We start from the raw sequence: 25,673 nt of genomic DNA on the forward strand, positions 1-25,673 counted from the left end.
TGCCTTTAAGGAACAATCTATTCTTCCCTCTTTGCCTTGTGGAGATTTTTTACTCAGACAACAAATTCAAGGAAATTCAAAGCAAAGACTTGTAAACAAGATACGGGAACACCAGGATTGTTGATCTTTTAATTAATTAATGACCAGTTTCTGAAAAAATGGGTGAAGTGACAGTGTTCAGGTAAGTGCAGGGCACTGAAAAAGGCAGAAGACTCAGAACCCAACCACTTCCCACCCTCCCTCGACTGCCCGTGTGAGGAACAGCAATTGGTTAGTTCTGGAGACTTAAAAATAAAGGAAAGGGGGAGGACTGAACCTGAAGAGGACAGCACTGAGTGCACCAGAGGTTTCTGCTCAGGGAGGCTCTGGAGAGACCAGCACATCGTGGCCACAGCTCCTGTTCTCCTGGAGCTTGCCTTGGCTGGAGAAATCCCCTGTTTCTTTGAGCCATCACCACCAGGAAGGGAGTAGGTCCCACTGCAGAAACTCAGCAAGAGCTTCTTTCTATCTCTTTGAACTTTCCAGGTGAAAAGCTGACTTACAGATAATTTAGGAGAAGGTGCCACACTGTGGCTACTAAAGCCTTGATAAATTTGTTAATATGTGAGAATAGCTGTGGCCCACTGTGAAAGGGATGCAGCCAAAAGGCTAAAAGAAGCCTGTTGGTCCTGTTTTAAAGAAAGAAACAGATTCCTTTAGAGATGTGGCATTAATGCTGAAAGGTATTCTTAGGCCACTCCCTTTCTTATATCTCTGCTGCACTGAAACAGAGTGAGCTGTGTTGACTTACACCATGTAATGATCATGTCCCTTTGGTTGCAGGTGAGACACAGAAAAGACATTTCAATTTTAACAGAGTGGGAGGGATATTTACACCCCAACAGAATCATTCCCCCATGCTCCATTCCCATTAAACACAAACACAATGAACCAAACCAAAGTATGATTTTTTGTGGGACGCTTTTCTCCAGGGATCTCCCAGGGAGATCTGTTGCACGGCCCACTCCACCTCAGTTCCTTCACCTGAACTCCTTTTTGTGTGTTTATGACATAACCAACTCTTAATCCCTTTGGGTACTCATATTACTAATTTCCTTTAAAACCAGTGTTAAAGAATTTCACTGAGGCACAATTAATGACACTGGAAATCAAACCTCTATTATGCTATGGATATTAGTTTAATGTTGCCTCTGTTAACACCACCTTTTCAGTGAAACTGAGGACATTTTTTTTTTCTGCTCTACACGGGCAAAGAGATTTGCAGGTTGCCACAACTTTCCTGCCAGATTGATTACTCTGAGTATAGCCAATCCTTTCTTATGCTACAGGTGAAACAAGGATCATTTCTTTGTCTTCAAGGAACAAAACCCCAGTGAACGAGCACGTGCTGTGGCTGGGGGCAATCCTCAGCACCTCTACCAAAGGGAGGGAAAGGATTTCAGAGCATCTTGGGAAGGGGAAGAGTGAGAAATAAGCTCAGGGGTAAAGCACAGTGTGCCAGTTATGACAAGTCTGGCAAGTTCTCTACTCACAGTACTCTCATGCTGGTCATATCCTATGTCCTCGATAGCTCGGATGTTGATAATGTGGATCCCCTTGTCCTCACTGGGCAGATGGGGGTATTTCTTGTTCACCCTCATTCCTGTCTCCTCTGGAGCCTCGTTGAGATCTTCTGCTGGAAAATCCACCCCATGAAACTCACTGTCTGCATCTGTAAAGAAAAGGAACAGTTTTCATCAAGACACTTTTTAAGCCCAACACTTGCTCCTCCCAGAGCCACCCAAGCTGAAACACATCCTGGTTCCTGCTGCCTTCTGCCAATGAATCCTTGTCCAGGGCTCCCACCCTCCTCCCTGCCTCCCTTCTCAGCTTTCCCACAGCCTTCTGCAGCCCTACCTAGGTCCTCTCCTCCTCCAGAGTGCTCAGCTCCCTTCTTATCTGCACTGCTTTCTCAGGATGTGATTACTGTATGGTCTCATAGAGCAATTAGAGTTACTGGCATGAGATGGAAAAAGGGAGAAAAAGAGAAAAAATAGTCTGAGAATTAGCTGGTGATGACAGGTGGCACGGTGTTTTCCCCTTTTTAACAGACCTTTTCTCATTCAACAAGCACTTAATTCCTGCTGAAAATCTCACCAGTGGGTCTCCCCTGTGTACTGCATCTGATTTACTGAATCATTTTTATTTAAGAAGTCTTGAAAATCCAAGGTTTTCTCCCTCTCAACCTGCCAGAAATCTGTACTGTTTCCACTTGCTATTTAAGTATACAGATGGACTAAAGGATTTCACATAAAAATTTCACTACAAATTAAGCAACCAGATAGCTGACTAAATGCCAACTGGTGTTTGCATATCTGCATTTATGCAAACAATAAAAGGCAAAGTTTTCCAAGCTTTTATTAATTTTGACATTGAAGTAAAATACTGCAAAACGCTGTCTTTTCTTTTAAACCACACAGAAGCAAGATTTGCTTGTCTAAAGATGAAGATAAAGCAAGAATTCTAGAATTTAGCCTTGAATGGATACTAAATTATCCCTCCCCAGAAAATAAAACCAAACCAAAACAAACAGCAAAAACACCAAAAAGGAGCACACTCTAATAGCAGCTGTATTGCAACAATTTGATGTTGCAACTAGCTCAACACTCTCTTTGGAGCAGATAGCAGCAGAATTTGAATAGAAGTGGCCCATTAGGAAAAATATTTCCCTCCTACCTAGAGCTGGAGCAAAGTTTATGATGAGGTGAGGACAGATATTGCACTTTAATTAACTGTGTCTTAATTTCTCTTCATCAAATTACTCATCTGGATTTGGTTGAACTTCAGGGATGATGTGGAAGGCAGAAAATAATCTCCAACAAGCTTGCAGGTGATGTGAGGAACATGGTTTGATAAGCTGGAGGGTCAGGCTTCCACTTCAAAGGTTCTCAAGAGGCTGGGAAAAGGGGCTGAGAGCAGCCTCATGAAAGTCAACAAAGTCAAATGTCACTTGGACAGACAGCACAAGCACAAACTGGGCATGGAACACATACAAAAAAAACCCCTAAGGGTCCTGGTAGACAGGTTCAAAGTGAGAGATCATGAGAAGGCAAAAGATGGGGTCCCATTCCTGCCTTCAACTCCTTGCTGAGTAGGTCCAGACATGGCAGAGCCAGATTCATCTTATAGGTGCAGGGCAAGAGCATGGGGGGATAGAGACACGAGTTGAAACAAAAGAAATCATGAACAGAGATTAAAAAAGCCTTAATTCTTTAACAGCAAGGCTGATCACAGGATGGAAAAAGGGCCTAGTGAAGCTACAGATCTCCATCCATCCCTGAGGACAGTCAGAACCTGACAAGACTTGCCCCCAGCCACCCAGAACCAACATTAATGGTGGGAGGGCACTGCATGAACCTGCCCTCTAGGTTCTTCATGGTGAGATGGAGGATTCAGCAGGGACAACAACCTGCAGCAGAGGAAGAGGAAGGTGTGGCTGAAGCTTTGGTACATTCCTTGAGCTTATTAGAGTAAGATCAGCATTATTAGGATGAAATCCATGCTTTCTGGGAATTAGCAGTTGTGTTTCTCTGGAACTCACAAACACCACAAATTTATAGATATTCATTTCAGTTCCTGTACCTGGGACATGGGTTGCCCCAAGTGACTCTCTACAAGCTGCCCACTTGCCCAGGAACTGTGGCATTCATTAACACCATCACCCTTGGCTAAAATCTGGGCAGAAATTCTCCTTACATATTTGAGTGTGTAAATCCCACAACTCTGCAGATCTCCACTGCTGTTCTTGGCTTTCTCTTTCAAATTCTGAACCATTTATCTCAGAAAAGATGCCATGCTTGTTATCTTGGGGCAGTGTCCTCCAGCTCAGTAAATCACATGAATAACAATTTGTATTGGTAATAGTTAAAGAAGCTTTTTATGGAGTAATACAGAGATGTAGCCAAAAAATCAGCTCTCTCATGGGAGCAGCTCTCATGTTTGCAGCAATTCTCTACATGCCTCTGCTCTCTTTTTCCCAACATACACTTGTAAATACACACACATCCCCTAAACACATGGGAACTGATGCAAATGCCATCAGCTGCAGAGTTCTGTGGACTCAAACTTTTATTCTAGAGCTATAAAATGCCCATATAGTAACACGACTACTTTTGGAACTTCCTAAGCATAACTACCTATATTTTTATTTGCAAGAATGCCTGAAGCAACTTTCTAGAAACAAAAAGCCCCCCCTCCTTTTTCCTCCTTTCATACATAGACTAATTAAAACCCAGCTACTTGAGCAGATTACAGAGAACATCAGAAGAGAAGCACCTTTTACTGACTAGGAATCTGAATATTTTGTATAGCTCACAATGGATCTGAGACCTAATAAGTGCTGGATGAGAAATTACAATTAGGATGGAATGTGTGAAGAGCAGAAAATCACAAGCTTCAATGAGTCCCAATGAGCTCCTTGTGCTCTGGAGTTGCACTTCTGAGCAGCACTTGTTAAATCCAGAGCCAGGAGTCCTGCTGAAATGATTCAATACTATTGTGCAAGCCCAAACAATCACCCACCTGTGAGCACATATTTACATTTCTGTTTACACATCAGTAGCCTGGAAATATCAGAAAGAACAAATACTGAAGGTAGGCAACTAATCATACCATTTTGGTTGGTTATCACTGCTGGAGAAGATGTGAAATGTTGAGAACTTTATTGATAGAATCTTAATGACAACAAGGTTGATTCCTGTGCTTAAAAGATGATGTCAGGATTTAATGCTAAGTAAAGCCATCCAAAGCACTTTGGTAATTACCAATGCACTGGGGTTACAAGCAGTTCACTTGTGCATATTTGGCAGAGGTCGAAGCATCCTGTTGTGGAACACAAAACACTTTTTTTTTCAATATGGAACAGAGCACTTGCAAGACTTAATCTCTATTTTTTAATCCATACTTGCATCTCTATTTGGTGTGAATCATATTAAACAAGGACAATAATTTAACCTCAAAATAAATTCCTTTCCAGAATTATTTATGGCAAGATAGGAGATGTACTATGAAGAGCACAAAGCACATTTATGTCCTAATTCAACCAGAGTTACTTAATGTCTTTGTTGGGAGCTGAAAGAGGAGAGTAGTGGGGAAAACTGGTAGCTTTGCTGCTTTCTAACAGTGACTATAGCCCAATCTCTTCTATTTACTAACTAGAGAACAGTACATCAAGGGCTTGAAGAAGTGCTCAATGTATTTCTACACAGTCACATAACCAATCAGCCCCTTCACCTCTGTTCCAGGAACATTAGGGACCTGTGGCTCAAAATCCTTGGCTCTCTGACCAACATACACTGTGGAAACAGAGTCTCAGCCCCACCTGATGTTTCTGCTACACGTTATCATATATTGTTTTGTCTTTTCCCAATATTTGCCATGAATCATGGAACACCCTGCCAAGTACACAGTGTGATATAAAGAATTCCTTGCCTGTCTCAAACCATCCACTGAAAAGTCTTTTAACACCACCTTCAATCCCAGCTATGAACCAGGTTTGAGAAAGTATTTGGTGAGGATCAGACGTGCAGAACTTTCACCTTCCTTAGCACAGGTAATTCCTGGGTTTCTGTTTAATTAACCCCATGTTTTTCAGAGCTGGTATCACAGACCAGGCTTTTGGCCAGCACTTAGTTTCTCCATTACTGGACTCGGAATTGCTCGACTGAGTTAATAATATAATCATGTTTAATATTTTCAGGCAAAAAAAAATTTTTTTTCATTAAAATAAATGGCAAATTGTATTCACACAATGCAGTTTTACAGAAACATCATGTGCTAGTTCTAAAATGAGCATCATGAAGTCAGCTGGAGTATCTATAAACAACCAACCATTTCACTGCTCAGCCTGAAACCACGAACTTCACTGGAGCTGTCTTCTCTTATCTCCCCTCATTTTCTTTTTTATGGAGCATGTTTAATAAAGTGGCTAGAACAAAAAAGTCATAAAAACACTGAAGTCAGCTGTCCCAGTTGTTCTCAACAAGGAAAAAGCAGGAGAGTTACAAGACCATGTGATTTAAGACTTTCCACCTTCTTATCTTTTTGCCTTATATAAATTGTGAGAGAATTCAGAAGGAAAAGCTATGAACCATGCAGGGTAAGTTCCCTGGGTGAATTCTTCCAAAGAAGCCATAACACTTCCCAAAAGCTCCTGAAACACTAGCACAGGGCTTTTGGATTCCTTAAACTGAGGATGTTTCTTCCACATGAATTAACAAGTGAAAGTCCTATCTGCAGGTCCCAGAACTGGTAACAAACTTTCAGTGATAGGGAGGGAACATATTAAGGAAGTCATGCACAAGACACACATATATAAATATATATTAAAAAATGCACAAACATATCATTACAGGCTGCATATTTTGTTTATACTATGCTCTTTCTATAGAAGAAATGAGCCTATGCAATATATCAGGTATTTTTTTGACTGGGGTTCTCCTTAAAAAAATCCTTTGATAAATAACTGAGAGAAAAAGCCTTGGTGTGGTTTTACTTGCTATCTATTGCCCCCTAGCAGCAGAATCCTCCTTGAGCACGTTGTCACCTTCCTGTAACTTCCAAATTGAAAGCTCCAGGTTAATCACCAGGCTATAAAGAAAGAAGTAATGCTCAGAAGCAACTCACCTATCACTTCCTCCTATTTTCTTTTTGCTGGTTTGTTCAGTTTTTTTTTCCCCTGACACATTAACAGTTTGTCAGGCTTGGAGTCCCAAATTCCTGCTTTGTCCTCAGGAAACAGAAGGGAAGGGAAATGTCAAAGAAGGCTCATTATGTCACCCCACCAGCATGACTTGTGGGTCATTCCTCCTGGCCCACAAAGCTCTGCTGTGGCCCCGCCAGCGAGGATCCCCAGGGCTGGCAAAGAGGAAACTTCTTTTTTGGGCCCCTGACACCTGTTTACGAGGCACTGGCCCGAGCCCAAGAGCCTGGTCAGGGACTGCAGTGCTCTCCAAAGCACCCTGGTACAAATCCTGAACTTTTCTTCTGTTTGAAGTCCAGAAGTGATCAGATCCACATCTGGTAAATTGCAGGTTTGCCTCGCCAGATGTTGCCTCCAGCAGAACCACTTCTGTTGGTGGAGGAGGCTGGATCAGCACCACGAGGGCCCAGCAGGCAAACAGCTGCTGGAAAAGGCAACTGGATCTGTCCCCAGGCAAGAAAAACACTTCCAGGGTTGTTGTCACCTGCTGTCCAGCCGCCTGCAGTGAGGTGACTCTCTGCCCCTTCAATCTGCAAGTAGGACACCCTGGAAATCACCCATCTCATTTGCTTGTGCATTTATTTTAAAACTTGGCTGTAGCTTAGGTCTGTGCTACCTTAATGAAGCAAACAGGAGGTTATGATCCAAGCCATTAAAAAAAGCTCAAACAGTGAAATAAAACTAGGATCCCAAGGACAGTTTCTCTTACAGAATAGAAATATCTTGAAAGCAGCACAATCTTAATATAGCTGAGGCTGACAACTTGCTTAGCCCTTTGTATTGCATTGAATGGCAGAGGCCATTCAGAGACTTTTTGTCCAGTGTTTGGGAGTCTGAAAAACAACTCCTGTCACCTGGGTGGACAAAATTCAGCTCCTGGCAGATTTATTGGAAAAATCAGCTTGCTTATATTTCTCAGTACTGACTTATCAATGGTCTCCAGAGAGAGGCTTCAGCTTTTCTGGAAGCTGAGCACAAGACTTGTGAAGTGTAAAAACAAAGAGCAAAATCACTTACAAAATCACAACATTTTGGTAGAAAGAGCCTTTCTTATAGCATATAAAGGACCAATAAGTGTAAGTTCTGCCATAAAAAGACTCATCCTGCTTGTTACTTCAGACCCTGGGAAATCCCACATTTTGGAAAAACACTCCAAGTGTCCCCCATTCCTTCCCAGGACAAACTGCACTGGTTTTCCTCCCAAGTACCACCAACAATCTAATGGTCTCTTAAGTAACATTTGCTCTCACACATCACTTGATGCACCCAAGTCATGAGGGCATTCAGACACAGGCATTAGGAGTCTTAGGAGGGTTTCTAAGCCAATAAAAGGTGTTCCTGAGTAGTCACCACGTTCAGGAACCACAGCTCTGCTACACTGGCACTGAAAGAGCCACTCAGTCTGGGTGGGGTTGGGTTTTGTAGCCCTGAGCTGCACCTTAGCTATGTTCTCTGGGTGTGCCAAAGCAGGTGGAGCTGACTTGATAGTGAGCTGGTTGTAGCCAATATTCACCAAAAGGTCCCTGCACAGCCCTTTGCTCTGTGATTATTTCAGGAAAAGAAAATCAAAAAAATGAAAATCCTGCACTGAGCAAAAGCTGCCTTTTAGCAAGGTTTCTCCATACCTCTGCAGATTTAACTTGGATGCAGAGCAACACTGCTGGATGACAACAAACTCCTACCAAGGGAAACTGGGGTTCTCTTTTTCTGAGCAGGTGAAAGCAAATCAATGAAGGTTAAAAGCTCCTTTAACTCTTTGTCCATGAGAATGCCAAGCCCTGCATTCCCCTGTCCTAATGAACTGAGCTGAGGCACACCAGAGACAGAAGATACAACAAGTGCCTTGGCAACCAGGCAGGCTTCTTCTATTTTTTTGAGAAAGAGCTGAGATCTGGCTGCCACCAAGAGGTGGATGCTTCAGGAAGATGCCACGTGCCACCAGCTGGCTTGCCCCATGCCAGGGGATGCAGGAAACAGGCTCTAGGAAAATAAGACAGAGCTGGTTAGGATTCCTGGTGGTGCCAGCTTGGGTGGCAAAATTCTTCTAGCAGAAAACTAATCCAAGAGCAAAGCCAGCAAGAAGGACTGGGCAGGGCCTTGGCTTGCCAGATGAAAGCCACACTTGAAATAATTAAGCTGAGACAGATTTTTAGTTTCAGGCTTAACAAATCTCTTTCTTAAGGAGGTTTTTGCTATCTAGAAGTACATCTTCATATCAAAGGAGGAGTCAAGACCCAGTCTAAGGGTAAACTGGTGCCCTGCAGGCTTTGTAACAGGGATCAGACTTAACTAAAAAAGCTGGATTATCCAAAGGCACATCACTCAACCCACATTTACTCCTGATGACCAAAGGTGAGGACATTGCTATGGAATTGCTGTTGACTGTAAAAAGGAAAGAAGCCAAGCACAGAGGGCTCTGTGGGTGCTGCAGGTGGTCAAAGGCAACTGCACCAAAATCTCTATCCAGGTTTCCAGGTTTCATTCCTAACTTGTTCTGCAGCAGTAATTTTCCCAAAGGGCCTCAGAATCCATAGCAAAGGTATCACCCTTCAAGAATCAGATTTCTGCATGGAGACAGCCATGCCCACAGCCAGTATGTAGGCACTTAACACCCCACCCAGAAAAAACCCAAACAAACCCAATTAGTTCATGTCATGTGAATCTATGACAGACATAAACTGAAAGATCACTGGGTTCAATGTGAATTAAAACAACGTCTTGGCAAAACCAAAGAGATGTTCTCCAGAAACAGAACAATTTTTCTAATCGTTAGGGTGATCACGTATGACACTAATGAAACAACAAAAAAAAACAAAAAAAACCAAAACAAAAAAAAAAAAAAACCAGAAAACCAAAAAACCAAAAAAACAAAAAAAAACAAAAAACAAAAAACAAAAAACAAAAAACAAAAAACAAAAAAACAAAAAAACAAAAAAACAAAAAAACAAAAAAACAAAAAAACAAAAAAACAAAAAAACAAAAAACAAAAAAACAAAAAACAAAAAAACAAAACACAAAAAAACAAAAAAACAAAAAACAAAAAAACCCCACAAAAAACAAAAAAACAAAACACAAAAAACAAAACACAAAAAACAAAACACAAAAAAACAAAACACAGAAAAACAGAAAAACAGAAAAAACAGAAAAAACAGAAAAAACAGAAAAAACAGAAAAAACAGAAAAAACAGAAAAAACAGAAAAAACAGAAAAAACAGAAAAAACAGAAAAAACAGAAAAAACAGAAAAAACAGAAAAAACAGAAAACCAAAAAAACAAAAAAACCAAAAAAGGGCAACTATAGTCCAGTATTTTATTTCTCAACATGAGACAGAGAGCAGATGGGAGGACCCTTTCTGCCTTGTTCAGTATTCTTTGAGAAATCATCCCCAGAAAGAGACTGACAACTACAAGCATCACTAGGTGGGTGTTACTCTTCCTAAGACATATTCTCAATATTCTCTTTAGTACAAGGTACAAATCCTCCTCCCTTGAGGAAACAACTCTGAGCCCCATAAACCAGAAGAAAACCCAGAAATTTTATAGTTTTTAATATACTCTTCATTCCCAAATTGCAGCTCTTCCATTACGGCTCAGGAAGCCAAATGGTCTCAGTCACTGGACTGGACAATCTAAGGCTCCACAAAAAAAAATGTTTTAGGGTATTTGGGATTTTTACTTCATTATTTCTACAGCTCTAAGACTCGAGTAAAATACAACCATGAAGCAGCCCAAAACACATCACCCCCATGTGTTGGGTGATGGTCCCCCTGAAGATGCCCTGGGTAAGAAAAGAAACTGGAACTCCTGCCAAGAGCAACCATTTGACATCAGTGCAGATAGAGAGAAAGAGAGAAAATATTACTTGTTTTCATATTTCCCCAGAAAGACATTGAAGATGTTGTAACCTTGTTATTTATAGAGGGCCAAGGTTTCATCCTAGATTTTAGGGAAGGAATTTATTTTCCTCTAAAGTGTGATTAAGTTTATAAGCTTAAGACAAGGTTTTACTGTGTTTTCTGTTTTAATTAGCAGAATAATATTTCACTTGCTGACTTTTTTTCTTTTTTAAAAAAAAGAAAATATTCTGTTCATTTATCTGGTAAATGTTTATCCGTTCAGTGAAAAAAAAAAAAACCTAAACAATGGAATTAAAAGTAATTAAACTTTAATATATTGCTTATCTTCAAGCATTGAAGCACTCAGAAAAACAAATACTCTCCGTGAAAAAAAAAAAATTTGTCTCATCAAAATATTTAGAAAAGTAATTTCTTTGCATACTGTCCTTTGGCATATCTGTTATTCCCTAAACTTTTCCAAAATATATTGTAAACTGCTATTTGCAAACTGTGTTGCTTTTTAATAACACATACCCTGTGTTCATTGGTGACTTCAATCAGTTTACAAAACACACGATGCATTTTTGCCAGCTAGATTTCAGGCCTTAGGAATTGCCTCTATTTTCTTTTCTTTTTAATGTACAAGCTCTTCAGAAATTATGCTGAAGTGATTGCTTCTAAACCTGCAATAAATTTATTGCTGATTAAGAGAAAGGAAATTTCTTCTCCTTGACCACAGCACTGATGTCAGCAAGGGTATTTAAAGGAACAGAGGAAAACTAGGTAAATAGAAATGATGGTGGAACAATTCTGCATTTTTTTCAAATCTAATGGAGATAGCTTGCTAGTAACAACCTTGAAGTTTTTGCTTTACTAATCATTTGGATATCTGGAACCCATAACTGTTTTTTTTATTATTATGACTGGCTCTGTATCAGAGAAACTCTGTGATGTGATGGAGCAATAGTGGTTGTGGTGGAACATGGGCTGTAATGCTGAATTAGCTGTTGCTTTATAATGCATTAATCTGAGAGATATAGGATATTTACAGTACTTGAAACAGTTGCAGTGGCTGAAAAAAATTCCTAGGGGGATAAATTTTGATTTTCACACTGTCACCCTCCAGATCTCAAGACCAAGAACTCAAGATCAAGGCACCCTTCCACCAGCTGCATGGTAGAGATGCACCAAGGGGCAGGCAGCAGCAAATGGTGCTTGGGATAAAATGTGTGTGCTACCAATTTTGCTGGCTTCATGGCCTGTGAGAAAATGTATAGTGAGGGGTTTAGGGGGTGTGGGGGGGGCTTGGTTAGGTGAGGCTACATCAGATCTCCCTGAGCAGCTTCCATCCAGGCAGCTCCTTTGGCAGGGTGAAGGGAGGTGGGTGGAGTGCAGGTGAATCTATTTATTTTCTTTACCTAATTTTAACACGATCAGGATTTTTGCTTATGTGAAATTAAGATTTCTCTCCTGACAGCTTTCATCTCTGACTGGATTCCTTTAGCAAGTGTTTATAACTCAGCTCAACATTCCCAGTCTGTGGACTGGTTCTTGCTTGGGAAGCCCTTGTGACTGAAGGCAAGAAGGACACTGAATGCCACTTTTGGAGAAAGCAGTCCAACAAGATGCTTCAAGGAAACTTCAGAGAACACAAAAGTCTTCTTGATGAATGTCCCACAATAGTACATCATAAAATTGTAGTTTTTGGAAGGCTGGATACTCTAATGGTACAGAAATTTGGAACAAATATAAACATAGGTATGACTTGACCCAGCCCAGAGCCTCTGAAGTGCCAGTTCTCACAGGAGAAAATGTCCACAGACCAATGCTGTCACCCCTGAACATAATGTTCCAGTGGAAAAAAAATGCCTCCTCATGCCTACTCCAGCCTGAGCAACAATTCCCACAACGCCCTATTGGGATCTCCCTGGGCAGGAAAACATCAAGTGCTTTCTCTGCTCATCTTCCCACTTGCTTATCAGCCCCCAGGTTCTTAGAAGGGACTCAGCCTGGTACCTTTTAAACAAGATTTAAGAAGCCAGGCACCAAAATCAGCCAATTGGAGACAAAGCTGTATGTGAAATCCTGCTTTTCAAAGTGAAATAATTACCTGCTGGTTTGGCAGAAAGGGACACATCTTGCTGTTGTTGAGGTTCTTTAGCACTTGTGTCCTGGTTAGCTTCTCTCCTGATTATTTTTTTTTTTTTTTTTTGGAAATTTATGGTGATTCCCTGAGCTTTGGATGGCATATTGCTTACCCACTGTGCTGTTTAGCTATGGAAATGCTTTGTAGCAGCACAACCAAAGTTAGTGGGGGGGGGGCCATAGCTATACCAGAGGGAAAAGAGGTGAGAAAAAGGGGGGAAAGGGGGAAAAGGGGGAAAAGGGGGAAAAGGGGGAAAAGGGGGAAAAGGGGGAAAAGGGGGAAAAGGGGGAAAAGGGGGAAAAGGGGGAAAAGGGGGAAAAGGGGGAAAAGGGGGAAAAGGGGAAAGGGGGAAAAGGGGGAAAAGGGGGAAAAGGGGGAAAAGGGGGAAAAGGGGGAAAGGGGGGAAAGGGGGGAAAGGGGGGAAAGGGGGGAAAGGGGGGAAAGGGGGGAAAAGGGGGGAAAAGGGGGGAAAAGGGGGGAAAAGGGGGGAAAAGGGGGGAAAAGGGGGAAAAGGGGGAAAAGAGATCTTTTTGTACAGCCAGCCATTTATCTTTCACTAATCCACCAACAGCACAGCTGCAAAATTTACACTCCCTGGCTTTACCATTCACTGCAGTTCTGCTTTCTGCCTACTTTGTAGGTACCAAACAAGGCTCTTTCTGGTGACAATAAATTTCTCAGACTTTTCAGAGTATGTGCAATCTAGCCCCATAGGATGTGGGCTACCACACTTGACTGATTTCTTCACTTTTCTAAATCTGATTCCTTGCCTAAATTCCTGTAAGAAATCTCTCCTCTCAGAAACTGGACTTTCTGTCCACACTTAGGATGTGTGATTCCCTCTCTCAAAAGAGGTGAGGGTGATTACCAGGATATCTTCTGACTCTTTATACTTACAGCCTCAATTCCCTCACCTCCAAAAATCAAGCTGAGATATATTTTTTTTTTTTTTCTCAGTCTCTAGAAAACCCCACCTGGTACATCACCTCCTTTCTCACACATCAGTTAAGGAGGGACAACCTTGCATGCCTCTTGGTAAATCATGCAGAAATGTTTTTTTACTAGAGGTAACCACTTCAAAGTGTTGGATTGTCTGAATCCCCTCACAATGGTTTAAGAAATGGCTGGCACACTGCTCTCTGCACCCACATCTCATTTTTGGAAGACATTTTCTGTGGAGAACTTCAAGCCACTGCTCAGAGCAGAGGTGCTCTCAGAGCAGGGCAGCAGAAACCAGTGTCAGACCAACCTGCAGCCAGCAATGATCAAACTTCACACCCACTGCCTGGCCACCTCGTGCCCAAAGGCAACACAGCTTCTCAGTTTCAAGAAACACCCACAAAAATATCTTTCCTATGACTGCAATGCCTTTACAAGCCCATTAGGTCTCTTATGGAACGTGGCTTCTGCCCAAACACAGACTGCTCCTAATCCTCTCCAGAGGTATTGAGTGGAAGCCCTGTCTGGCATTGCAGGATGGTCCAAGACTCCTTCCTCGTGTCAGTTGCTCACAGCACAACCACCCCTAAGAGACACAGCTCAGGAAAAAGACAATTTAGGGTATAACAAGCAAGGAACCTCCAGTAAAGGTGAAAGAGCAAGAGCAGCATTTCTCTGAGATATCACCTGCAGTACTCACCATCCCCCACTTCAGAAACATGAACTCCAGGATAAACAGATGCCAAAGTGGCTGAGGGGGTGGTAATAGAGATGGAAGGAGAAACCTGACTTCTAAAACACAGCAAAAGAATTAGAAAACTACCCCTTGATTACCCTCTTTCCTTCTCTAGTGGGTCAAGAAGCCAAAGGGCAACGAAGAACAAACCAAGTGCAGGTGCAACCACATTGATGTTTGAAGCACTCGAAGTTGGGCATTAGGAGATGAGGCTCCAGATCTGAGGCACCAGGTTCATATCAGAGCAATGGAGGCAAGAGAGAAAATAAATAAATAAATAAATACATTCAAACTATTTTTATAATGGTACTTGAGAAATTTATGAATGGGATTCTGTGATGTGGTTGCTCGAAATAGCAAAGATTTGGACATGGTGACCCAGGAGTTCCTGAAAGCAGCTGGCACAGAGGCCATGTGTGCACAGAGAGTTTCCCACTCTTTCCTTTCCCCCCCTGTAAGATGAGCATTTCCCTCCAAGTTACCAACAAATGTCAGCATTAACACAGAGCACTTCAGAATGGGAGGAAGGTAACGAATATTCCCAAAAAACCATAGAAACCCAAATGGCAGTTTACAAAACCCATTGGCCAAATGCCTCTCTTCCACTACTTTCTTCTCAGACAGTGTTGACTTGGATTTCTTTTCAGTTTTGTTGCTTTCCTCTCAGCTTTTCTTGCAAAAAGATGCTCAAAACAGGATAAAGTACTCCAGGTCAGGCTTTTCCAGCCCTGAGAAGAATTACTACATGTTCCCTACAAAAGATACTGTGGATTTATGCTTAGTTTATGTCTCCCAAACTTTCTTTTTCTGAGGAGCTGCTATTTAAGCAGCTAATTATTCCTACCCAGATGGAGCATTTTGCACTTGTCTGGTTTTTATCCCAAGTCATTGGAGCAAATCCTTCTCTAGGAAGATAAGCAATGAGTCTGGTTTAACAATGTAAGATTTAAGGCTGCTAGAACCAGATCCAGCACTCCACAGACACGTAACAGAAATTGTTGGAGGATAAACACACTCCTGTTCCCAGTTCAAGTTTGAAGAGATTATTGAGGGGGCAATTTGGCATCACCAAGGCTTTATTTTATATTGTATTATCAATAGTCCTGCCTGAGCCAGCCTAAAGCTGGCACAGAGGAACAGAGTTCCCATTAACTCATTTGGATGCTTTGAGGAACTGGATAAAAACGCAAACCATATATGCTGATCCCCAAAGAAAATCCAACCAGTATTTCTTAAGTAACCTGATAGGAAGCAGATTCAAGATCTAAAATTGTGGAATCAGGGCAAAAGTTTGGTTTTGACATAGTAAAACTCAGGCTCCCAGATACTGGAGGAGTTTCTTCTGTAAACATGAGACCACATCTGATGCAAGATCTGAAAAAGAACTTATGGTAATGCATACACTAATTACACTGAAAAACAATCAGTGCTCCAGAACAGATAATAATAAGAAATGAACACTAAAGGAAACTTTGATGTACTTCTTAGATAGCTGTGGTACTTTAAAACTGGATCCAGTTCAAACATTTGAAACATCTCAGTCCAAGATCTACATTTCAGATTGAGAACGTGTTGATGCACAACTAGATTTTAAAATAAATACACCGTGGAGCAGAACACAAACACAGATTAAAAACAAAACAAAACAACACGACACTCTCCACTTAAAACTCCCATGTCCAGCTTTAAAACCTTTTCTCCTTCGTGCAAGCTAAATCCAAAGGCAAAATTTTACTGAAGTGATTCTCAATAATTCAGTTTGCAGCCTGGATTGGCCAAGGTGCACACACTGATTCAGTGCAATTTGAGCCATGGGTACAGCCCAGGTAAGGTTGGGAGTTCTGACAACCTGAGATCTTTTTTATCAAGAAGCTGAAAATAAGTAAGAACACTAAGGGCAAAGCACATCTTTCCTGACAGAGGAAACCACAGCTCTGTGCTTATTTAAGGAAGTAATTTTCCTCCCTAGTGCTAAGCAAAGATCTCTCAGGTTAGATAGGACTGGTTCACTACTTTTAAGACCAAATTGAAAAGGTTTTTCCTAAAGCATCTGTGTTCCAGTGGTGACAAGGATGAGAAATAACAAGACAAAGCAACTGGACAGAAATGTGGAGTAATTCAAGCTTCTCTAAATACACCACTTTTTCAGTTATTCCCATACAGCAGTAAAATGTTTTTCTACAATACCCTTCACCATAGTCACCCGAGACAAAACTAAGATGACTTCCTCAGGTTGTCTAAGACTGCAACTGAATGAAATAAGTGAATACAAAAGCCACCACAGGGAGGAAAAAAAAATTCCAAAAGCAACAGCCATCAGTCCCTCCATTGACACCACAAATAATGTCCATGTGGTAAATTCCATTTTCACTCTGTGCAGCTAAGGCACAGGAAGCAGAATTTCTCACTATTGTGCTGTGACTTTGATGGCCTCAGGTGTGACAAAAAGACCATGTGAGAATATTTAATATACCACAAACATTCTGAAAAGGGTATTAACAACCCAAAATAATTTGCCCTCACCATCTCCATCTCCATCTCCTGCAATCTTAAATTCAAAATTCCTATGAAAGGCCCAGCTGGAGGCACTGAGAGCACAACTGGAACCCATCCACGAGCTCCATAAAAAAAAAAATCAACATAAAATTTTTTTAAGACACCCTATTTATAGACTATAAAATGGCACATGCTGTCAGGACTGCCCTTCATGAACAATTTGTGCCAGAGTCTATTGGACTGTTTATGAAATCTGCCATTAACTTTAAACACTTCAGAGCTGGGAGAAGAGCCTGTCTTGCTCGCCCATCACCAAGAGTGGTTTTAATGGCACTGCTGAACAGGACCAAGAGCTCCAAGGAGAAGAGGAGCTCATGAGCAGACCCAGCCTTTTGAATGGGCCTTCTCATAGGCCTAAGTTAGACACATGCTCCAGGAACTACAGCTTTTAATATGTTAAGCAAATTAACCAGGGGTTCTCATTAACACAGCCAACCTTAAGGACATTTGAAACGAGGGCACAGAGTGGGCACCAAAGGGGAGAGAGGGCTCTCAGTTGCAAGTATGCACGGGCTGGCTGCCACCAGAATGTCCCAACACATTTCCATCATGTTCTTTTCTAAACAGCTGCTGCCCACTGGTACTACTCAAGTGTTTAATTACAAGCAGTTAAGCAGTGCAAGCCAACAGCTGCTCCTGCCTGCACCCTGGGACACCAACACGGCCACCACAACAGGGACCCTCTTGCCCCAGGTGGCAGGACAGACCCTGGCACTCATCTCAAGGTGGGTCCTTCCCAGCATCTCCAGAACTTGCTGCTGGAGCCCATCCCTGGACCTTGGGGAAGCTTTAGTGCTGATCTTCCAACACAACATTTCCAAAGCCACCCAAATAAGCAGTGTATGAAATCTGAACGCATACCACCAGGAACATTGGTTTAACAGTGCCCTTTCCTTAAGAGGCAAAGGAATCAGCTCTCATTTTATTTTCAGGGTGCAACAGCAGCTGGTACCAAGGAAAACAGAAGTGGAAATACTTTTCTAAAGCCCTTTCCAAAACATTTTCATCTACATGCTGGATGATGGGCCATGTCCACAGGCTGCAGGATGCTGGGAGCAGATGAGGGTTTTCAGGTTTCAGAACCAGGGAACCAAACATTTTTCAGTGAAGGGGCAGCCTGGATTTCCTCCACTCAGTTACCTCCCTACTGGAGCTGAGTTACAGCCAATGGAAAACCCTAATGCTAGAAATCCTATAGTTCCTAACTCTTACAGTCCAAAATAATTATTTGAATGTATAAAACTGGTGAGACAAGGTGCATCTCCCCCTCTTTCCTCAAAAAGGGGTTCCTGGCTCTCATGCTGCAAGCTCCCAGGCTCTCAGGGCAGTTTTAAAGAAAAGAAACAATATCAGAATGCCTCCTATGTTTATAATTACAGCTTTAATAACATTCCACCTCCTTTCTTATTTTTCTTTCAGGCTCTCTTTTTGGCCTCTTCTCAGTGACAGCCTCTCATAGACATTTCCAAACTGTAACACATACCTTGGTGACCATCAGTTTCACTTACTCAGAGAGATTTTTACTTGATGGTTTCACCCTTCCCAGGAAAACAAAAGCTGCAATTATCTTCTCATAAAGTCTTATGAAGAGAGTTTAAGGGCTCTTTAGTGCTCTCAGAAAGGTTTAGTATAGCAACAGGTTTTAGCCATCCATCTACACACCCATCTGCTTATTTTTATCTGGATTTTTGGATTGAGTTGAAGTTTTACATGCCCCAAGTAAGGAATGACAGGAGGGTCAGTTTAAGCTGTCAGATTATTGCGTAAATGAGGGTGGAAAGGAACAGCACTACCAAGTCCAAGGAAAGGTGAAGGCTGCATGCAGGAGGCTTGGAATGACTGATGGAGTGTTGAAGCAAGAAAATGGGAAGAATGGAGCAAAACCTCCTGATGAGCTGAAGCTGGTCCTGCTGTAAGACTCCTGCTTCTAAAACCACAGGAGACACAAAACAAGGACTGTACTGATGTCTCCTTTTTTTGGTTTTTTTTTTTTGAACAGGGTACCCTGATCCTACCCTGCCCACTCCAGGTGCTGTAAAACATCACGAAAATACAGAATACACAAGGTGAAACAGTTGTTCACTTTGTGAACTCTCACTACAGGACACCAAGTGATGCAAAGAGGCAGCTAGACTCAAGAAGGGCTTGGACATCTCTTTTACAAAATCAAACAACACTTTACCAACCAACCTGGAAGTCAGACATTTTGAATCTAAAAGAAAACTATTCAGGGGCAGGAGTGCTCATCAGAATTCCCAAGTGCTCATCTGACAAAAGAACAGTAAAAAGAAAAAAGAATATTAAAAAAAAAAAAGCTTTTTTCTTCCACATGAACTTTAGGGACAGCTCAGAAGTATCATTTCCTTCTTGCAGATGAAGACTCAGCATCCCTTCAGCTTCCCAAGCTCCTTTCTTGCTCTGGGGGCTCCCAGCTCAGGAGCTGCCATGCCAACAGCACCCAGCTGCTCCCTGCATCCATTGCTTCCTTCCCAGATAAAACCAGCTATTTACCCCAAATCCCCAAACCTAACAAATAACTGAGGCACATTTTTTTTTGTATGAAAAAGGGAAAGTATCCAGGAAAAAAAAAAAAAAAAAAAAAAAGAGAGAACAGACAGAAATTTAAACAATCTACCTTAAAATAAACTCTGCAGTATTATCTGTCTCTTGTCAAAAGTTACTAGGGAATAAAAGTGGCAGACTGTCTACTAAGATACATCCCATGTCCAAGTGATATACCTAAAACTTGTCAAAGATTTCCCTCTGTTGATGTGTCTGCTTATCCTTAGTGCCCACACGTGTTACATTGCTGCATGTTCTTGTACAGTGGAAGCTCTTGGTTTATTTGTTGCAGGCAAAGAACATTTTTTACCCACCTAATTTTATTCCTGTGATGAAGCAGGTCTTGGTCTGTTTATCACACAAACCAGAGAAGCCCTCGACTAAAACCAGACCCCAAGTAATTATTTTTCCTTAAAAATACAGTTAATAAAACTGGCAAATGTGAAGAAAAATGGAACTGATCTATCAAAGAACTGTAAACAGATTTTCCTTCACCACACATTCTTCACATTAAGAAATGACTACTGGTCAATATTAAAACCAGACAGATTACGTGGGACTTTGGTGAAAGAGAGGATAAAACAATTCATGGGGATAAATTACAGGAATGGATAAATGAGATGCTGCCTCAGTCCAGACAGCAATTTGCTTTGGGGCACTTGGGGTCTGCTCTCCAACCTTTGCTGGATTTTGCAAGGAAGGCCTCAATGCATCCTATCAAATCAGAACTGAAGCACCAGACTTGGCCAACTTTGGGGACTGTTTGAAAACTGGACTTCAACCACAGCTTTGATGTGGTCATAGACTGAGTAAATTCCCATGAAGCTTTAATTCCTCTAAAGAATTCTTTAATTCTTAAGAGTGTTGCAGAAGGGGAGCCCAAGGACATTATGAGAGTTTAGGAGAAACTGTTGTGTGGGTATTAAAAAATATTTGCTGTTGAATACCTGTATTTTTTAAGAAACTTTAAATGAAAATTAAACTTAGCAACTAAAGGGATAGTTCCAGCTATCAAAATGGAAAGTTTATGGATAATGGGAAGGAGGAAAGAGCAAGGGAAACACTTCATACTGAAAGATGCACCCCAGGGGTGCAATTGCACAAGAGTTTAAATGAGTGCAAGTTATGTGTCAGAATCCTATCTACACCCTATCAGCTTGATAGATGGAGAGAAAAATCTTATCTGTTTAACCTTGGTACAAGCAGACTAAGCACAAATTTTTCTTTTGTTTCTTCATCTATTTATTGTTGGGAAACGTTTGAAACTCTTCCATACTGCAGGTATCTACTTGTCTTTGCCTTTAACTTAATGTAACTTGAGTGATAAGAAAGTAACCTCACAAGAGCAAAGCATTTCTTACCCTGTGCTGTGACTGATCCATGGCCTGGGGTACCAGGATACTCTGCCTTCCTGGAATGGTTCCTCCAATACCAACACAACAGATCCAGTTTACTGTATGATCCAGTTTTAGAGTTGGTATTGAGACAACCAGAAGATAAAGGTGCCTTTAGATAATGAAGAAGAATCTCAGTTTTTTCTGGAGGTAGTGCAGGAGGTGGTTCATGGCTGAACCCAAAGAAACCCCATGGTCACAGAGGATTTCAAGTTTTAATAAGGTTTAAATTAAAATCCTATCTGTCTCCACAACGTTGATTAAATTTTTGTGTTCTGCTTCAAGGCCGAAAGCAACAAAGTTAAAACAAAGAACTTGACACGTATGGTCTCCAATATACAAACAACTGAGTGTTTCCATAGAAAATTAGAGAACACAGAAACTGAAGTAACTCTTCAAAAATGAATTCCTAATTTTGTAATATAGGCCACATGGGCTGCATGAGTGAGTGCAGAACTGGAGAAGCATAACTGATTAGTTTTACCACTCCTGATTTCATCTCTAACTCTGCATTTTTTTCTTTATCTCAGGACACATCCCTGTGTCTCCCTCAATGGGAGCTGCAGGGCTCACCTTCTTCCTTAGCAGAGCATTTGTGGAATTAATTATTGAGCAGTTAATCAAATCAGTGAATGGACTTCAAAGTAGGAGTTCATGAAGAACACAAAGGAAAAACAACACCATCGTCCAAATTTTTGTGGTTTAATTTGAATCCCTTATCTGTACTCAGTGGAACAATTTTGGTCTGGGTTGCACACAAACTTATTTTGTACACCAAAGTGGAATACAGTTCCACAAAGCAGAAAATTAATAGAAATGCCATTGGGAAGTTAGATATTACAAACACCTTTTGTGAGATTTTAGCACCATTACATCAGCTGCCGGATTCTGCCCTAATTTGGTAATAAACTGATATTCTGAGCCCTTGGCTTACAAATACCACAGATCCAAACTCAACTTTGCCTCCCCTGGCCACCAGTATTAGCAAAAAAGTCACTGAACAATAATGAACGTTGTAAGTTCCTGGAAGGAATAGTACTTGAGTAGGCTTGGGAGCTGAAAAACCCCTTTTTGGTTAAGAATATCTTATTGTGGAAAAGGATGTGGAAACACAAAATAAGCTAAAATGATAAAGAGACCTGAATAGAAAATCTGTGGTTATAAATGGAACAGTCACTCTAAGCAGATAGTTCTGTACATCCACATCTGTTCCAGTTCAAAGCAGTTCATGTGAACCAGGGGAAGAAACTATTTTTTCCTTTAGCTTCTCTGCTGCAAACCTATCTGCATCCAGGCCAGGGGAGAGTTAGAAGAAGGGGAAATCACCATAGGTGGATTGGCTCTACCCAAATTTCAACAAGATGGGACTTCCACTGACATCCCTTCTTCCCTTTCCCTATTTCCTCCCACCCACCCCAATATTAAAAGACATTTAGAAGAGAGCAGACGTTTGCAAATCCTGACAGCAATTGGAGTTGTTTGTTTTTGGTAAAACCAAGGCATCTGTAGTTTAACAAAAGCTCTGTTTTTGTTCCTCTATCCACAGATAGTTTCTGTTTCACAACTGTCCTTTCTGGGGCCACTTTGATGGTAACGTGGGAAAAGCAGGCAGAACAGCCAAACAGGGAAATAAATATATAAAAATAATGAGACTGCTCCAGGACTCTTTGAGGTTCCAGAGGAGCTCAAATTTCCTGCCTGTGGATAGCTGAAACACTCCCCTCACCCAGTTTGGTCTCTGTTCCTATAATATCCCCTTTTCTCCTCCTTTTGAATCTTAAAAATAAATTGGGGAAAAAAAAAAAAGAAAAAAAAAAAAGACTAAAACAGAAAGCAGCTGCAGAAAGGATGTGGTGCAACAGAAAGAGCAATGGTAACAAACTTAGGAAGAGGGAAAATGCTTAAATTAGCTCCTTGTTTGGTCTGATAGCAATAACAAACTCCAGGGGAGTGACATTCCCTGCAACAATCTCATTATGAGAAATTTTTAATTTCCTCCTCACATTATTAAATGACAGCATGTATACACCCTTTACACGGCGCATGACATTTCAGTGCCTTTTTTATTCATTTTTTTTAACATAAGGTTGTTCTCACTGAGACTGAAAGATGTCTGCTAGAGTCCCTGATTTTATTTGCCACCTGCAAAACCTGAGAGCTTCCCGCAACCCAGGCTCTGCAGGCAACTCCTGCTATTGATGGGCAATGTGCTCAAGTCAGTCAATACAGAGTAATTGCTGGACTGAAATCAATCACAGGCTCCCAGGAACTGGATTTTACTTCAAAGATTTAGTGCCCTGACTGGCAAGATGCTGAACTCCTCCACTACCATTAGACATGTGCTTTGCTTCCAAAATTAAGATGGATGGCAAAAAATCTCCGCTGAGTTCCAGAGCAGAGTTCATGAGAAGCCACCTGAAATCCTAAGATCCTCCAGCTCAACTAAATAGGGCTTAAAACCACTATTTAAAGAGTTGCATGAATAAAGGATCAGGACTATCTTGTGGAATAGTGTTCCTGTTTGGTGGAGAGAACACCACGCTGGGTGGGAAGTGTGCCGGTGATTTCCTTGGAAAACCCAAAAGCCTGGAAGCTGTTGGGACACACAGGAGGGTCCTGTGCTCTGTTGCCCACTTCCCACCAAACTCAAGGCTATTTCTATGCTTAAGTGCTTCACTGGCTGGGGGCCAGAGGGCACAGCAAATTGCAGGATACAGCCCTGATGAGTTATTTTGAGAAAATGTATTGAAGAGAAAGAGAAAAAGGAAAGCTTTCATTAATTTATATTATCGAGACAACAAAGACCTTGTTTTGGAAACAAGAATCTGCCTCTATTAACTTTAGCAAGATGCTACAATGAGAAAGTTTTAAAATTACATGAATTCATCTGCCATATAGAAACTACAAGCTTTAGAAAACTCAGATTTGATTAACGTGCTTCTGGTATGTAACAGAATGTTTAAAATCTAACCCCAAACCTGTTTCTACTCTTGTCTTAGTAAGGGGTTTGGGAGTTTTATTATTGCACTACTCAGTTATGTTGTCAGATGGACTGAAATGGTGAAGATTAACTAAAAATAGTTTATCAAAACACACACAAGACATTAAAGCAGTTTAAGAAGGGTACACTGTGAGCACAATTTCTCTTGCAGTCAATGACCTGTCATTACTCTTTGGCTGTTTGAGAGACCAGATTCGTTCTCAAATGACAGTGATCAGCTGCAATTTCCAAAACTAAGCTATTTCATTCAGGCCAGATTTTCCAGTGTGGTGACATTTAGCAGCACCCTGCAAAGTAAACAGCCAGGTGAATAACTAGCACAACCTGACAGCCCAAACTCCCATTTTTAACTAAGAAGCACCTAGTTTTACCCTGTTTGATTTGAGGCAGATCCACACTACACCCACCCACACAATGCACATGGTATAATACTTGACAAGTCTTACCTCCTCTCAGCTGAATCCATTTCAAGTGAACTGAGATGACAATTCTTGTTTTCCATTACCTGTCAAACCCATAAATTCAAAATATCCGTTCCTGCCATATACAGAAAGTCTGGTGACAGCAAATGAATGTGATGCAAAAAGAGCTGCACTTTTAAAGCATCCACAAAGGGCTGGGACACAATTTCTGTGTCCAGCCTTTGCCTTTTAATTTGGTTTCCTACCACAGGAGCTGAAGGAGGATCTCCTGCATGTCCCCAAGTACCACTGTTCAGACACAAGATCTCTTTCTATCCTGAGAGCCAACAGCATCTTGCATCTCATGGTGCAAAATATTGCTGTGAAGTGATTGATTTAGGGCAACTGGGCTGGTGAAGGGACTGGAGCACAGATCCTATGAGGAGAGGCTGAGGGAGCTGGGGGTGTTGAGGCTGGAGAAGAGGAGGCTCAGAGGAGACCTCATCACTCTCTACAACTCCCTGAAAGGAGGTTGGAGCCAGGGGGGGTTGGTCTCTTTTCCCAGGAAACCCTCAGAAAGACAAGAGGGCACGGGCTCAAGTTGTGCCAGGGGAGGTTTAGGTTGGACAGTAGAAAGAATTTCTTTATGGAGAGGGTGATCAGACATTGGAATGGGCTGCCCAGGGAAGGGGTGGATTCTCCATCCCTGGAGATATTTAAAAAGAGCCTGGATGTGGCACTCAGTGCCATGGGCTGGGAACTGCAGTGTGAGTGGATCAAGGGTTGGACTTGATGATCTCTGAGGTCCCTTCCAACCCAGCCAATTCTATGATTCTATGAATTTGCAATACAAATCCATAGCATAAAAAAATAGTTATCTCTGCTAGCTGGAGTATGTCCTCCATGTACCTTAGGCTGTCCTCTGCCTTTTAGCTGGCCTAAGCTATCTGCCAAATGGGCTATTGACAGCATCTCTAAAGATGAAGCAGCATTTCAAATCTCTGTCCTTGTTGATGAGAACACTAAACGGTAGAAGACGATTCACAGCTAAATTAATGAAGTCTGAAAACACATCCCTGCTACTACAGTGCTGATACCCACACCCTGAGACCTCACATCAACCTGTTCTGGACTAAATCCTGTCCCTGTCTACTTGTAGGAGATTCATGCAACTCACAGGAACAGCAAACATGGATGTCAGAGGGAAGGTTATTGCTTTTTTTGAAGCTTTGATTCCTTTTAATTAACTTGACATTTAGAGGTGAAGCACAGGAAAACCTTTGCAATACTTTACACAGCACTTCCCTGAGAAGCAGCTGCTTTCCTCCAGCAATCCAACAGCAAGAAGAGCTGAGCAAGAAGC

At 41.5% G+C, this 25,673-nt stretch overlaps 1 protein-coding gene across 3 annotated transcripts in view; it reads right to left on the minus strand.

The window, feature by feature from the left end:
- ANO1 (anoctamin 1) overlaps positions 1-25,673 on the minus strand; it is a 75,011-nt gene that overhangs the window by 41,324 nt on the left and 8,014 nt on the right. For all 3 annotated transcript variants that reach the window (XM_071762496.1, XM_071762495.1, XM_071762494.1), the window contains exon 2: positions 1,533-1,711. In XM_071762496.1, coding sequence (XP_071618597.1) covers positions 1,533-1,711 — 179 coding nt within the window. The remainder of the gene's footprint in view (positions 1-1,532; positions 1,712-25,673) is intronic.

The sequence above is a fragment of the Heliangelus exortis genome, chromosome 18 (genome assembly GCF_036169615.1).
Source record: "Heliangelus exortis chromosome 18, bHelExo1.hap1, whole genome shotgun sequence".
NCBI classification, from domain to species: Eukaryota; Metazoa; Chordata; class Aves; order Apodiformes; family Trochilidae; genus Heliangelus; species Heliangelus exortis.